Source organism: Natrix helvetica (genome assembly GCF_964273705.1).
Source record: "Natrix helvetica genome assembly, chromosome: 6".
In the NCBI taxonomy this organism is placed as follows: domain Eukaryota; kingdom Metazoa; phylum Chordata; class Lepidosauria; order Squamata; family Natricidae; genus Natrix; species Natrix helvetica.
The window spans coordinates 42,549,291-42,565,349 of record NC_138553.1 but is presented as its reverse complement, the minus strand read 5'-3'; the positions used below and the strand labels follow the sequence as shown (position 1 = coordinate 42,565,349).

Here is a 16,059-nt window from a genome sequence, read left to right as displayed (position 1 = left end):
AAGATCATTGGTAATCAGTAGAGTAATGTCAATATAGGTGTTACACTTCTAAGTCTATTTTTATGAAGATTGCATATGAGCTGATAGTGAAAAATGTATCCACCATGTATTATACGTGTTAACATGCATATAGTTTTTCTTTAGAGACATGTACACCAAATATGCTATTGAAAAACTGCTCCAAGTATTTAAATGTGTTTGTTTTGAAAAATAAATTGCATATTATGTAATACTTAAAACATGTTCTTACGTTTTATGTATCTATTTCTTCTCTCTTTAAGATTAATAATAGCCCTCACTGTGCTGGTTCAGTGTACTCTTGTTCACGGTCAATAAGCTTGTTCTTTTCAAATCAAGATGAAATACACATATCGGGACATGAAGTTAGAAAGGGTGGAATCAGGTAAAAACAATTGAAATGTTGCCTTATGTTTCTTAAAATAACTAAAGTATTCATACGAAAATTATTCAATTATTTTTCTTATGGTGAAAGTTTGATTATGAAAATATTCAATTCTGGTTGATATAGAGTCAGAAAACCTGGAATGGAATCTCTGTTTTTCCCTTTCTGTGTCACTAGCAAGATTGTTTGAGATTATACCTAACCAGCTAAGGAAGGGAATCTCACTGATGCTAGTTGAATATCATTGAAATAACAGTGTTACATTACAATTGTTCTTTATTTGTATTATGGAAAAATAAAAAAGGATTCAGATAAAAATGCACTTGTTATAAGTTGCATTTTATGTATAAAAAGATACTTTCAATTATATGTGTGTGTGTGTGTGTGTGTGTGTGTGTGTATAAATAAATATAAATGCTGGTCTTGTTGTATTTGGGTCTTTTCCCATGTAAGATTGAGATTGTCTTGGCAATGTTCCGGCGAGGTCTCACTCGCCATCTCCAAGCTGGTGTTTTCGGCTTAAAGCGTGGTCAGAGCTGCCATCTTTCTATAAATCTTGGTGTGTGTGTGTGTATGGAGTGCTAGCTTTGTTTCAGTAAGTGGATTGATTGTCTGTGTGGCTGTTTCATGATTGGTAGGTTGGTGCTGATTGGTGCTGGCTGTGTGTCTGTTGTTGTTTTGTGTTGTAACGGCCTGGGTGGTGGGTGGGGCTTGTTTGTTGACTAGGGCTGGTTTCCAGATGTCTGGTAGGCAGGAGGTATCATCACATTTATTCATGTTGTGGGGTTGTTTCTCTATTTCGATGGCTTCCCTAATTATTTTCTTGTTGAACTGTTCAGTTTTGGTTCCTTCAAAATCAATTTCATGTCCTGTAGCTTTAAAGTGCTGGTAGAGGGATGAAGTTGTTTCCTTTTTTCTTACTGCGTTCTTGTGTTCTGTGATGCGTGCATTTGTTCTCCTGTTAGTTTGTCCTAAGTATATTGCGGGGCAGATTTTGCATGGTATTTCATAGACTCCTTGGTTTTCTAGCTGGATTTTGTCTTTGGTTTTTTTTAAGATGTTGGCTATTTTTTGGTCAATGTTGAAGGCTGTCTTGATATTGTGCTTGTGGAGAATTTTGGTGATTTTATCTGTGGTGCCTTTGATGTAAGGGAGGAGGGCAATGCCGTTGTCCTGTTCTGTGTCTCGGTTCTTGGGGGTGTGTCCTTTTGGATTAGGTTGGTAATTGTTTTTCTTTGGAATCCTTTGGAGATTTATACGCTTGTGAGAGTGTGTAATTCAGTTTTCAGTGGTCTTTGTCAACTAGGCGTTTGGTTCTGGAGATGACGGTCTTGGCTACAGAGTTGATCTGTGCAGGGTGGTGATGGGATTGCGCGTTTAGGTAGCGGTTGGTGGTTTTTTTTGCTGGTAGATGGTGTGTCCTAGGGAGCCATTGGGCTTTTTGTATATTACTCTAATCTAATCTACAAGAAAAAGAAGAAAAAAAGAAACAACTTCATCCTTCTACCACCACCTTAAAGCTACAGGACATGAAATTGATTTTGAAGGAACCAAATTAATCTCCAAAACTGAACAGTTCAACAAGAGAATAATTATGGAAGCATCAAAATAGAGAAACACCCCCACAACATGAATAAACGTGATGATACCTCCCACCTACCAGACATTTGGAAACCAGCCCTAGTCAACAAACGAGCCCCACCCACCACCCAGGCCCTTACAACACAAAACAACAATGGATACACGGCCAGCACCAATCAGCACCTACCAATCATGATATAGCCACACAGCCAATCAATCCACTTATTGAAACAAAGGCAGTAATCCACCCCCCACCAAAATTTATAAAAAGACGGCAGCTCCGACCACGCTTTAAGCTGAAAACACCAGCCTGAAGATGGTGAGTGAGACCTTGCCGAAACGTTGCCAAGACAATCTCACTTACATGGTTAAAGACCCGAATACAACAAGACCAGCATATATATATATAGTATGTATGTATGTATGTATGTATGTATGTATGTATGTATATATACATATATACATATATACATATATACATATATACATATATACATATATACATATATACATATATACATATATACATATATACATATATACATATATACATATATACATATATACATATATACATATATACATATATACATATATACATATATACATATATACATATATACATATATACATATATACATATACACACACACACACACACACACACACACACACACACACACACACACATATATATATATATATATATATATATATATATATATATATATATATATATATATATATATATATGTTGTAATTGTACTGATAAATAAATAAAGGGAGACTATATATAGTATGTATATATAGTATGTATGTATGTATGTATGCATATATATATATACACACACACACACATACATAAATACACGTGTATGTGTGTATGTAATCTAATATTGAAAGAATTTTATATAAATATATAAAAGAAACAGTATTTTTATTGGTAAAATATAGCATGATTACAGCTAGCTGACATATTTAAATTAGAATTTATTTTATTTTTCAGGTTGTCTTTGCCCCAAACAATTGGAAATATTTTCATTGAAAAATTAGCAAATTATATTTTGGTGAAAACTACATTTGGCTTTTCCTTAGCTTGGGATGGAAACTCTGGGATTTACATTAAATTGACAGAAGAACACAAGGGAAAAACATGTGGTCTCTGCGGAAATTATAATAACAACACATCGGATGATCTCATATTACAAAGTAGTAAGCAAATAACCCATGCTAAAATATATGATGATAAGCCCAATCCACTTCCTTACTTATTTGTAATTGTCATCAGAGAATATTACTAGGCTATTGAATCTGTTGTGGATGGTAATTGCATACTTTTCGCAAGTCATGGGGTGAAAACTATATAATTACTTAACAGTGATATAATGTATTCAAGGTTCATAACATCATTATCATTCTTATGACTTTATTTAATCAGTGGTATTATCTGCCTATTGCACATTAAGGACTGATTTTGAAATGGGATAAACTGCTTAAGACTACAAAAATGAATTTGTGTGTACGGCAAAATTCAAACTGGACATTTCTTACCTGGTCTTGTCTATCATTAATAAGGTATCTTTGTATCAGCTATTGTTATTATAACTCCATGTCAAGGCTCAAATTGATGTGATGGCAGATGCACCGTGTTATCTATTTTAAAGGAATTATACATCACATGCATATTTTACAATCTAGGGATACATCATTTGAATAATCCTATTGTATATGCTGGGCTACATATAAAATTTATGTTTTTAAATAGGTGACTATAAAGAAGATGTAGCTAAATTTGCTAACAGCTGGGCTGTACAAATCCCAGATGATGCAACCTGTGTAGCTATTGCATCTAATTTTCCTAGTCCTTGCAACATTGATACAGAATCTTATGAGGTAAGTAGTTTAGGCTGCAATTTTCATATAAATATTTATTTTTATGGGCCTTGATCTCAAGAGCCACAAATAGAAGAAAGCAGGTTTTCCCTTCTCTCCCCTTGAAAAACTTTCTTGGAAGGTTGGAAGGACTGTCTTTGATTTGTGATAAGGAATGACACACTAGAGTCAGAAGTATCTCACAAAACATCTTGCATTATGTTTCAGCAATGTACACAGGATAGTTCAGGTTATACCTCTACAAAAAGCACAACCGATATAATAAAAAGTGTATTGGCTTTTCAAAAGAGTTATTAGCCTAGATTTATAAATAAAATATCCTTGGATGGGAGGAAATATTTTGCATGTTTAAATTCCCTTTTTACGACACTGTAATCCAGTGGTGGGTTCCTAACCAGTTTACTACCTGTTCGCTGAAAGGGTGTTTTGGTTGCACGCTGCTCATTTCACTTATGCGCCTGCCCGCTGCGTGTTGCTGCATGTGTGCAGTTGACTGAAAACATGCCGGCAAAGCAGAACAGACTAGGGAATTGGTACGGGGACGTGGCAGGCCTGGGTCACTGCCGGTTCCAGCGACCCAGGACGCCATACCACTACCAGTTCGGCCGAACCGGTAGGAACCCACCACTGCTGTAATCCATTAATTTGGGATAGAAGTGGGGGGATTGGATAGAACTAAGAATTTACTGGCCAGATGCCCTTCCTGACACCATGCAGAGTTTGCAGCAGATAGGTTTTCTTTGCACTCTAGTAGAGAAGCATCTGCTACCTAGGATTGAACTCTGAACCTTCTGAATGGAAGGAGAGAGTTTTTACAACTAGATCACCATGCCATTCATATTTTTTGCATGTTTAATTATATATATATATAGGTATGTGCATATATATCTCAATACCATTTTCATTCTACATTTAGAGTATCTACTTCAAGTGCCAAATACTCCTGCAGTTTCCTTTTCTAAGTTGTCATCAGAGCATAGATCCTTATTCCTACATTTCCAGCTGTATGAATGACTTATGTAGGTAAGCTGAATATACTTTTTTATTTTGTTTTGCAGGCTTATTAGCCATCATTATTGTTATCTTGTCTTTCTCCACTCTAACACAGTGGAACACATCTATTGTAATGTCTGTTAACTACAGTAAGAGTGAAAAAATGTCCTCTTGACTTGCAACAGAATAGTCAGAAATGAATTGCTTCCAAAGTATCCCTAGTTTAATGCTAGTTTAATCTACCCTTTCTCCCTCCCTTCCTGGGTTTCACAGTTCTCTCTCCTCCAACTTTTTCCCAAAAGATGGTCATCTTTGGGGGAAGTAAGCTGATAAAATGTCTATTGTGGCAATTATGATACAAAGTCCTCCCTTTTGTTTGCAACTCATGATACAAAAGGGCAGAGCTTGTATTGTCATGTGTCATGCGACAATGCACATTTAATCTTTTTGATATCCTTATGATTCAGAATTGATGCCTGTGTCTCAAAAACCTGTGGGCTAGATTTGATTGTGAGAAATGACAGGTTCAGAGTTATATGTTCTGTTTTTTGAAGATGGAATTGAACCTGGGCTTCCCTTCACAATACAAGGAAAAATCAATGAGCGGTTTTGTAAACCAGATATTGGAAAATGTGGACTGAAAGGTAATAGTCTCCTTTCTTGGTTAAGAGGTTTCCAAAGGCCAAATTTCAGAGGAGAACTATATTTCCTAGTGGATTTCCTAGGTGGAATTTAATTAATAAGTTTATTTTCTGTGCTGCCACTTACCAAAAAAGAATCAATATTCATTTTTCTGAAACATTTAATAAATGTCAATGAATATAGACAATAACAGTGTTTGTTAATTCTGCAATTTAATTAACATTGGTTAATTAATCATTGATTATTTTTGATTATTAAAAAGAATTACTTCTGTTTGGTTTAATAAAGGAAATAGCATGTAATCATGAATTATATTGTCATTGCTCATGATTAATTTGATATATATTGTAAGAAAGTTGTTCAGGGCAAAATAGCAAACCCATTCTTGACATGATGATTGTGTCATGAGATATTACTAAATTGTACATTGTGCAATATTATACCACAGGTTAAATTATTGAAAGCTACTAATTCTGGTGATAAAAGGTTTTTTTAAAAAGTGTCATAATTGACTTTTATCCTACACTCTTTTCCAAGAAAGGAGAGAGTTCTATTTGTGGCCTTCCCACTTAAGGAAATCTCTATAACCATTGAAACAGAGTAATAGAACACAATACAGGGAACTTCAGTTAAAAGGATAATACAAGATAAATAACACCCATGCTAACTTGAACAAGTTATACTTTTTAAAAATTCTGCTTAACTTTTCCTGGAATGAGACAAATTTTAACATTTTGTCACACCTTTTTATTTTTATTTTTATTTTTGAAAGAAAGAAAGAAAGATAAAGGTAGGAAGAAAGGAATGAAGGAATTCAATGCAGTAAAATATGATAGGATGGAATATAAACACTTAGGTCTCATATAAGGGACCTCTGCTTTGCCATTTTTCCATATATATATTTTTGCAAGGAGGCTGGAAAAGATCTGAAATACATCATTGTTACATTTGTTTTTTGTGACTATGAGCCAGTTAAGCTATATCCATATTTGGGGAAGCTATACATCTACATACATAAATTGAGGTTTTTTTTTCTTGATTACAACCAAATCTATTACCAAAAAACAAATTGGTTTTAAGGTTAGTTTTTAAAAAATGGTATTGCCTTTTCAAAGAATTTCTATTCCTAATAATTCCTAAGAATGTACACCAGGAGTGTCAAACTCAAGGCCCGCAGGCCGGATTCAGCCTGCAATGTGGTCAGATCTGGCCCTTGGGGCCATCCTGGAAAATGTAAGGGGCCAACCCACGTCACTTTGGTCCAGTCTACCTGCTTTGCTTTGGCCCAGTCTACCCAGTGTCAGCAGTTTGGGGAGTGGTATCAAGCTGGCCATGCCTACCCAGTTGGCCATGCCTCCCCCCCTGAGGTCAACCACAGCCCTTACATGGCCGTCAATGAAATTGAGTTTGACACCTCTGATGTACAGTAACTAACCAGAAGTTTTATTTTGCTGTTTCAGAAAGGATGATGATGAAACCTATTGCCGAGCAGTAACAGAATATGCTCGCTCATGTTCACATGCAGGCTATCCTATTAGAGATTGGAGAGATGATTTTCCATCCTGTAGTAAGTGTTTTAATACTTTGATCAATCAAAACTTTTGTTAAACAAAAGTTTAAAAACAAATGTTTATTTGATATACTAGATCAGTGATGGCGAACCTATGGCCAGCGTGCATGCGCGCGCTGGCCAGCTGAGTTCACCATTTTTAAAAGCCATTTTTTCGCCCTCCCCAGGCTCCAGAGGCTTTATAGATATATTGATATATTATATCACTTCCGGTTTGCTCGGAGGGTCGTTTTGAGTGCTCCGAAGGCGTCAGGGAAGCCTCTGGACGGTCCCTGAAGCCTCCGGAGGGCCTCCGGTGGGGCGGGGGAGGCTCTTTTCGCCCTCCCCAGGCTCCTATAAAGCCTGGGGAGCCTGGGGAGGGTGGAAAAAGCATGTAAAAATGGGATGGTCGCGCCTGTTATGCGCGCATGCGCACTGGGGGGTGTCATGCATTGCATTATGGATGCGGCACGCCCGCACACGACCCCCCTGCCCTCCCTTCACTTGTGGCACGTGAGCCAAAAAAGGTTCGCCATCGCTGTACTAGATCATGGGTAGCATATTGCGACTGTTCTGCAAGAGGATGGAATCATTTTAATCAACATGTTTTAGAATTTGGCTTCATAGCCAGAACATTTCGGGGTATGAAAATGATTCAGGGTCATGTTAAATAGGCTATATAAATTCAACAGCATTAAAAATAATTATAGTTATATATAACTCTTTATAATAAGTTTCAGAATGATTTAAATTTCAGGGTGTCTTTTTTGTGCCATTATTTTTAATTATAAAATGTACATTTCTGCATCTTAATATTCATCTTACTAAGACTTAATATATAGGTCATTTATTCTAAATTTGATGGCTTTGGCAAAGTAAAACCTTAATTTAGAAAGATATTTATATGTTTAATCAACATTTTAAAAAGAAAATAATACATACTTTTTCTCATTAAAATGAAGTATACTGCAGTGTAATCATTCTTGCCTAACTTATTCTTTTAGCTGACAATTGTGAAGATACTTTTATCCATCGGGATTGTATTAGTTGTTGTCCACCAACCTGTACTTTTGAGAAAGACTGTCTAGGTAGTAATCTCCATTGCTTAGATGGATGCTATTGCCCAGATGGTAAGTGAACTTTTATCAGCTGAATTATTTTAATAATAAAGCTTCTGTCTATTAAATAAATATTTGTCTTGTATCTTTAGAATTTTCCATAGCTTTTAATTTTTTATTAAATATGTTTGTCCTTAAAACATTGCTAATACATAAGAAATGAACTGAAATACAGACCATTATATTCTTTTCTTAGTTCAAATTTCCAGACCTCCCTTTTCCATCAGTCTCGGCAAGAGATTATTGTAGTATTAGTAAGGCCACTAGTTCCTCTCATTTATGTTTGAAGAAATATCCACTGATGAATCAGATGCAGACTGGGTAATTCATTCCATAATTATTTTTACTTCACTCTGAGGCATACTTTGCACATATTTAACATGGACTATCTTACATATTGTGACCTCTTTATATTTTTACCACCTTTTTACTTTTACAAACCAGGCCTTATAATGGACAATGGAACTTGTATTTCTGCATCAGATTGCCCATGTGTTTATCATGGGACAGCTTTCCCTGTAGGTTCAACAATTGAACAAGAATGTAGTAAATGGTATGTAATCTTCAATAACATCTCTGATTTGTGTATCTTGTCAATTGTTGCCCTGTTTTATGGAGAATAAGAAATTTACATCCACCGTTCCTGCTGTGGAATAGGACAAAGGGGTGTGTATGGCTGTTCAAAAATCAATGTTCTGTTAAAATCAGACACAGCTGTATTGACTTTGACATAAATAATAGGTTGAATAATTGGTGGTAGAAGAAATCGTAAGCACACCAGGAATGAATTATTCTTATAGACTCCTTTGCCACCTGGTTACAGGTGAGCATGTAGACTTCTAAACTGGGCTGAGTTCCAGCACCAGCTTATGGTGAGCTTTACTCCTTCACCCATTTTGTATGATATAATTCCTTTTTAATTACTGTGGATCCATCCTATCACATTATACTTTATCGCTTTAATACCCACATTAAAGTTGCAACCAGGTAGGCTAGTCAGACAAAAGATTATCAGATGACTCCAGTTTCTACCCTTCAGCTAGAGACTCTTATCATATCATAGCAACTGAACTGATTGAATGAGGGTTGGCAATATATGGTGCCAGCCAAAAATGAATTAGCTGGTGTTATTGATGAACATACATATCTCAGATGAGGATCAAAGAGGGAACTGCTCCAGGATTGCTCATAGATTTGTCTTCCTGAGATTAAAGCATGCAGATCCCATTCTGCACTGATTACTCAAGTATTAGGAGACAAAGTGAACCCACACAGCCTCGTGTGTGTAAAAAACAACAACAAAAAGATATAAAAGAAGGATATCCTTCTTCTATAGTTACTGTTATGTACTGTATAACAAAAGGGGTATTATATCGGTTTGTGTTATAAACAAATTTCAGTGCTTAATCTTATCTCCAAATATATAAACCTTTTAAAATTTTTATTTTAAATTTTAGCATTTGTATGGGTGGCATTTGGAACTGCACTGAACATGATTGCCCAGGTAATTTTTTCTTATAAAGATGGAAGTGTGTGTGTGTGTGTGTGAGAGAGAGAGAGAGAGAAAGAGAGAGAGAGAGGGGGGGGGGTATGTTGAACTCTAGCTAAAAATGTACATGTTAAGCTTGCATCCTCCATAGTGCAAGTCAATGATTTGAAAACATTTGTGCTATTAGTTTTTATGATGATAATCTTGAGATTGAATGTTGTTAAATATTGGGCAAGGTATACAGTCATAATAAATATATAAATGGCACATTGACTCAGAATTCAATTCAGTTGTGTAAATCCTTAAATTTCCTCACTTCAAAAATAAGATACAGTATTTTTAGCTACAAAAATGTAAGTAAGGAACTTTTTCAGAAAAGAAAGTAAGCTGTTATATGATTTGATTACATTGCATCCTAGGATATTAGTATTGTTAATCAAATCTATATGGAAAGCATGATAAAAGTTTCTATGTAACAACATACCAGATTCCACTGATTCCCTCATGTTTATTGTGAATAATGTTTTAACCTTTGAGCAGTGGCTGGCTCTGGTGATTATATTTCAGTTTAGGTATACCTTCTTTGTCTTTTTTTTAATTAACCTGAAATCTTAAATATGTTTGTATATGTATATACCTTTATATACCAAAAACACCTCAGAAGGTAAACTACAAAATCAATTTAAAATATAGAATATCATAAATGAATTTATATTGTCCATTATTAAAAACTTGTCCAAAAGGATTAGTTTTGAAAACAAACAAGGAGAGTTTTACCAATTGATCAGGAATGGGGAAAAAAAAGCTGGAACAGATATAGAGTAAAGTCAGCTAAGCCAGGCCAAACCCATTTAAAGCAGGAAATTCTTTCAGATGACTTTAGTGAATAGAATCAGAGATTATATAGAATTATAATTATATAATCCCATGTTATCCTAGAAGTAGAATTATGAATCAATCAAGCCTAATTCATACATCTTTGTTTTGAGTTTAGTAATCTCAGTATCTGAAACGGAAAAATCCAGATTATAGTTTGCACATAGAAAGAAGCAAAGTGCAGTTAGTCCTCAATTTATGTCCACAATTGAGACTAGAATTTTGGCTGCTAAGCAATGTGATCATTCAGCGAATCATCATAGGATTCAACTTCATTTTACAATAATTTTTACCACAGATTAAATGAATTATACAGTTGTTAAGTAAATCCAGTTTCCCCAATTGATATTGTTTGTTGGAAATCAGCTGGGAAGATCACAAATCATGATCATGTGACCGCACGAGGTTGCCACGGGTTGTGGGCAATTGCCAAGCATTTGAATTGCATTCATGTGACCCCAGGCTCAGTACAATGGTTTCAATTTCAAGGAGAGGTTATAAATCACTTTTTTTAGGCCAATGTAACTTTGAACCATTAAATGAATGATTGTAAGTTGATGTCTACTTGTAGCTGCATAAATTAGCAAAAGTACATTTATTTTTTTAATTGCAATCTATAACTATTTGAGTGCATGGAAGACCTTGAAAGATGTTTAAGACTAAATATCTCCTTGGGTGACCTTGAAAACCTAAGCAGGATTAGATCTGGTTAGTACTCAGGCAAGAGATCATCTGGAAATCCTGGACAAGGAACTCAAACTAACATTACAGGAGAAGACAATGTAAAAACAATTCTGATTTGTTAAAACCCTTTTCTTATAAGGACCTCTCCATGAAACCACCAGGAGACTTAAAGGACTGCTCAACTCAAAGGGGACATTATCTTTAGCAATGAACTTCTATGAGCTCTGAATTGCAAATTACTTTTGAAATTCAGTTTACGGCATGTCCTGGAACAGCTTTCATTAGCGCATATTAAATAATATTAAAAATATAAGAGAAAATGCACATTGTGTAATGAAAGTTAGAAGAGCAATACAATTGCACAATGAAGGCATTTTACATTTGCTTTGGTTCGATGCAATACAGATATTAGAAACTGAATACAAATATTCAACATCTACATAAAATCACTGGGTAAGATCATCCCTGGTTTGCGGTTCAGGATCAAGTAATTCCTTTTGGATTAATTTCTTATTTAATTTCTTTTTACTAGTTTTTATGTTGCTTTTCAGTTGTAACGTTGCCCTTTAGTTTATGTTATTCTTTTAGTTATGTTGCTCTCAGAGTTGGTTGGAGTCAAAGAAATAAAAAAAATAATAATACACTTTTTGTAATGATCAATCTTTACTTTAAGCTGAATGTTCAATTGTTGATGAATCCCATTTCACAACTTTTGATGGTCGCCATTATACCTTTCTTGGGAGCTGTCAGTATATTTTGGTAAAAGGCACTGGGAAAGACAAATTCACACTTACTTTACAGAAAAGTCCCTGTGGACAGGTGAGTTGACAGTTTAATTAACATTTTGTGTTGATAAATAAATCCCTATATATCTAATTTAGAGAAAGCCAATAAATTACTTACAAAGATTAGCAATAAAAAAATCAGTATTTTTCTTGATATTGAGTATCTTGTATGATGGGAATCTGGATTTTGTTTCAACTGTAAGCACTGGTTTTGTAAAAGCAATTGTGCCTTTTACTGTGATTAAATCTACAGGGTTTTTCATTCACGCATGATTACACAAGCATCTACATATTTGGTTACAGTCTGACCAGGTGTGTTAGACAAATAAATGCTCTTGGTGACAGGTCTGAACAGCTTGGCATATTGCCAACCAGATAAGAGCATTTTGAAGCTGACTAAGATATTTATTTGATATTTTATGTGCTCTTTTCTTGCAACAATAGCTCTGGAAGCTCAGAGTATATAAAAAATATTTGATCAAGCATTTAAAATGATGGTTAGTTAAATCTGGGATACGCTGAATGTGATGAAATATTTGAATTATTTTAAAATTATTTTAGTTGATTAACTCAAGTGATTGCATTTCAAGAGAGAGAGAAAGTTAGCTGTGATGCTTTTTAATTAATACTGGTTATGTTTCAATAGTTTCAGTTGCTTGTTTTATTATATTAGGTATATTACATTCACATTTTGCACCTGTGTTTTGCAGTGTACATTTTCATGAAGTGATTTTTTTGTTTTAAGTAATAAATATACTTTTCTTTATAATTCAAAACTGAACTTTCTTTTAATCATATCAAAAGGTCTTAAACTCTTATACTGGTGCTTTACACTAGCATTTAATTCACCATTTTGTCTTGAAAATCATCATTTCACTCTCTGTCACCTAGATCAACTTTTCCAAACTGTGAGGCCTGGGGAACTCTAGGCCACCATAGGTCTCACACCACCATAAATAACTGTTAGCTGTTACTTTTTCAATATGAGCATATACTGCTCAATATTCCCAGCTAGGCTGCATATACATTAAAATCTTAAAGGCAGTTCAAGATTAATTTATTTTACAAAAATGTTGTACGAATAAATTTTGGGGTGGGGGTGGGGAGAAAAGTAAAATATAAATGGAATATAGATAAAAAATGGAATCTAATGCAGATTAACAATATTTGCTCTATATGTTCCTTTTCCCATAAGACTCAGTCCTCCTCTTCCTTTGGTTCATACAGAGCATTGATTATGACTGCATTCAATCTTTGACGCTAATTTTTGAAGATGACATAAGCAAGCAAGTGACTCTCATCCGGGGTGGTGAAATACAGTACGGTTCCTTCAGCCAGGGATTCACCCTAAATGGTAGGATACCATTTATTATTCATTAGTTAATTATCTTCATGTACCTAAATTCCTTTTAATGTACTGTATTAACCAAGCTGAGAAATAAATATATTATCATGTAGTTTGCTACCAGCTCCTTATGCCAGGCTGCATTGGGCAAAATACAGAGACCTCTCCTCCTTTTGCTGGAGCTCCATTGTTTTAAAACAAAAAGCAGAATATTATTGAAGTCTGTGGACCACATTTGGAAAAAGGCACCTTTGTTCTCACAGCCATTCAGCAAACTTGGGAATTTCCAGGAGTCTAGAAAAATGAAGTAGAGGCACTTTTTCTTTGGAAAATTGTTATTCAAATTAAAACAGTTAAGATGTTGAGACAGAATTGGGCAAATCTACGATTTTATTTCTATCCTTTGCCTTTGCTAAGTCTCATTTTCTTTCTCCCTCTCTATAAGTTGGAGAATTGCATATATTTTAACTACCGTTTGTACTTTAGGTTGTATTCCAGACAATATGTTTTCCTTTGTCAAATTTTGTTCTAATTAATAATATTAATTTGTAACACAGTCTTATCTATTTATGGAGACTTAAGGGCAGATGGCATTTCATTTTAGCAAAACTGCATGATCTGCCTGGAGGAGCTGCATTTTCTTTCAGATGCAAGTTTGACTTACCAACTTTTTTTTAATGAGCTAGGCAGCTCTGTGTAATTTATCTTCTTTTACATTCAATGTTTGCATTTTTATTTTTGAAGTTAAAGTTAGGTTTTACATTTTAGCTATTTTTTACATTATTTTTAATGTCATATGAGATTGGTTCTCTTATCACTAAAAAGATTGCGGAAGTGGTGACTTTTCTAGCTACCACGCTTCTTTGTTACATGGTGAGGAGTTTACACTATTGAAATTATTTCCATTTTTAACGCTTCTTGTCTTTTTAATAAATAGAAAGACTGTGATAGCTCTATCTTTCTTGAACATTAGGAATAAGGGTAGATGTCAGGTGGGGCCTTCCCTGGAAGGAACTACCAAGCCATTAGTCCAAGCATGGTATGAATGCCAGAGGATTTCAGGAGGATTCTTCACTGAATGCAGCTGTTTCCTGCTATATGGTTCTGAACATATTTTCACAAAAGGATATTAAATCAACATTATCTTTTAAATGAATTAAAATGAGTTTATAATTCAAACCTTGTACCTTCAGTAAACGTCTTGTCAGTTTAGGAGCCAAGGATTGGTTCAAATCAAATAGCTAGACCTGATTGATCACAAGAACTGAACTAGCTGGCTATTATTTATGATACTCTATGTGGCAAAACAATTGAATTGGGACAAATGTTGTAGCTTTAAGCCATCTCTTGTTTCAGTTAGTTGCTGTATTATACTTCCATTACAGAGTCATTATATAAATTTCATCCATCCATCATGGGCCACAGTTTTATCTTTCTGTTTAGAAAAGCAAAAATAGATTAAAGAGTTTTCATAATTTTCTCTTATCACGATTCATTTGTATGTCACACTTGTCCCTGTGGGAAAAAATAGTCTTTCACTTGAGATATAGGAGTTACATATTAGCTGTGAGAATTTTTCTATTTAAAGTCATTTGAGGCTGCATTAACTACTGAGCTTCTTACATTTTAGGAGCTTCATAAAGACTTTGGGAAAATCACCATCATTTTTAGTTCTCTAGTTCTTTTTTATTGTAGGAAAATGAGATCATGAGAGCAAAGTTATCTGTCTGCAAAATTATCTGTCAGTTTTTGAACAGCTGAATTATAAAATTGTCAGCTAAAATGTGCAGATTTTGAATGTTTATTACTTATGGATAATCTCAAAAGAATCAATGAGACAATGGAATAAGAATCAATAAGACAATGTACAATGTACATGAATCAAGTATAGATTGATGTTTCCATTTGAATGGAAAGAATGTTCAGAAAATACTTCAAATACTCAGCCAATGTTTCTATAGGAAAAAAGGGAATGCATATTTTTGTGTAGCTCCACCAAGAACCACCTACCATGATGTTCTGCGGAATCCATCAGAAGAGGCAAATTAAAAAGAATATGTGGTGAAACAAGTAAAAAACAGAATCAAGGATGGGTTTGGAGCTGATATGGATTGAATCAGATCAACAACAATAATAATAATAATAAATATTTATTTCTTAGCCGCACCCTCTCCCGAAGGACTCGGGGCGGCGTACAATGAAACATATAAAATAAATATGTGGACAAAACAAACATATAACAGAGACATATACCGAGACATACACAAGGAGGAGGTCGGCTGATAAATAAAACAATTAAAATACAGTATTTAAAAACCCCTAGATAATTAAATATAATTAAAATACCCAGTAAAAACCCGTCAGGAGCGATATGGTAAGATCAAAGTTGAGCCAGGCCAGCTACTTGGAATAGGTGGGTCTTGAGCTTTATACGAAAGGAGCGGAGGTCAGAGGTATTCCTAATATCCGGAGGGAGGTCATTCCACAGGGCTGGGCCCGCCACAGAGAAGGCTCTACTCCTAGGCGCCGCCCCCCGACACTCTCTAGTGGACGGCACCTGGAGGAGGCCCTCTCTGTGCGAGGGGATTGGTCGCAGGGATGTATGGGGCAGAATACGATCCCGCAAGTAACAATGAGTTCTAGTGAACATGGCTGTTCAGTTCAACAAAGTATATTGAAATGGTTTGACAATATATAGAGA

At 34.9% G+C, this 16,059-nt stretch overlaps 1 protein-coding gene across 1 annotated transcript in view; it reads left to right on the top strand.

Moving 5' to 3' along the window:
• Nucleotides 1–16,059, top strand: part of OTOGL (otogelin like) — a gene marked incomplete at its 5' end in the record, with an annotated part of 101,595 nt that overhangs the window by 5,104 nt on the left and 80,432 nt on the right. Inside the window, 10 exons of the mRNA XM_081957107.1 lie at nucleotides 282–403; nucleotides 2,991–3,196; nucleotides 3,750–3,877; nucleotides 4,794–4,900; nucleotides 6,973–7,079; nucleotides 8,066–8,191; nucleotides 8,624–8,732; nucleotides 9,637–9,683; nucleotides 11,902–12,047; nucleotides 13,241–13,367. Coding sequence (XP_081813233.1) covers nucleotides 282–403; nucleotides 2,991–3,196; nucleotides 3,750–3,877; nucleotides 4,794–4,900; nucleotides 6,973–7,079; nucleotides 8,066–8,191; nucleotides 8,624–8,732; nucleotides 9,637–9,683; nucleotides 11,902–12,047; nucleotides 13,241–13,367 — 1,225 coding nt within the window. The remainder of the gene's footprint in view (nucleotides 1–281; nucleotides 404–2,990; nucleotides 3,197–3,749; nucleotides 3,878–4,793; nucleotides 4,901–6,972; nucleotides 7,080–8,065; nucleotides 8,192–8,623; nucleotides 8,733–9,636; nucleotides 9,684–11,901; nucleotides 12,048–13,240; nucleotides 13,368–16,059) is intronic.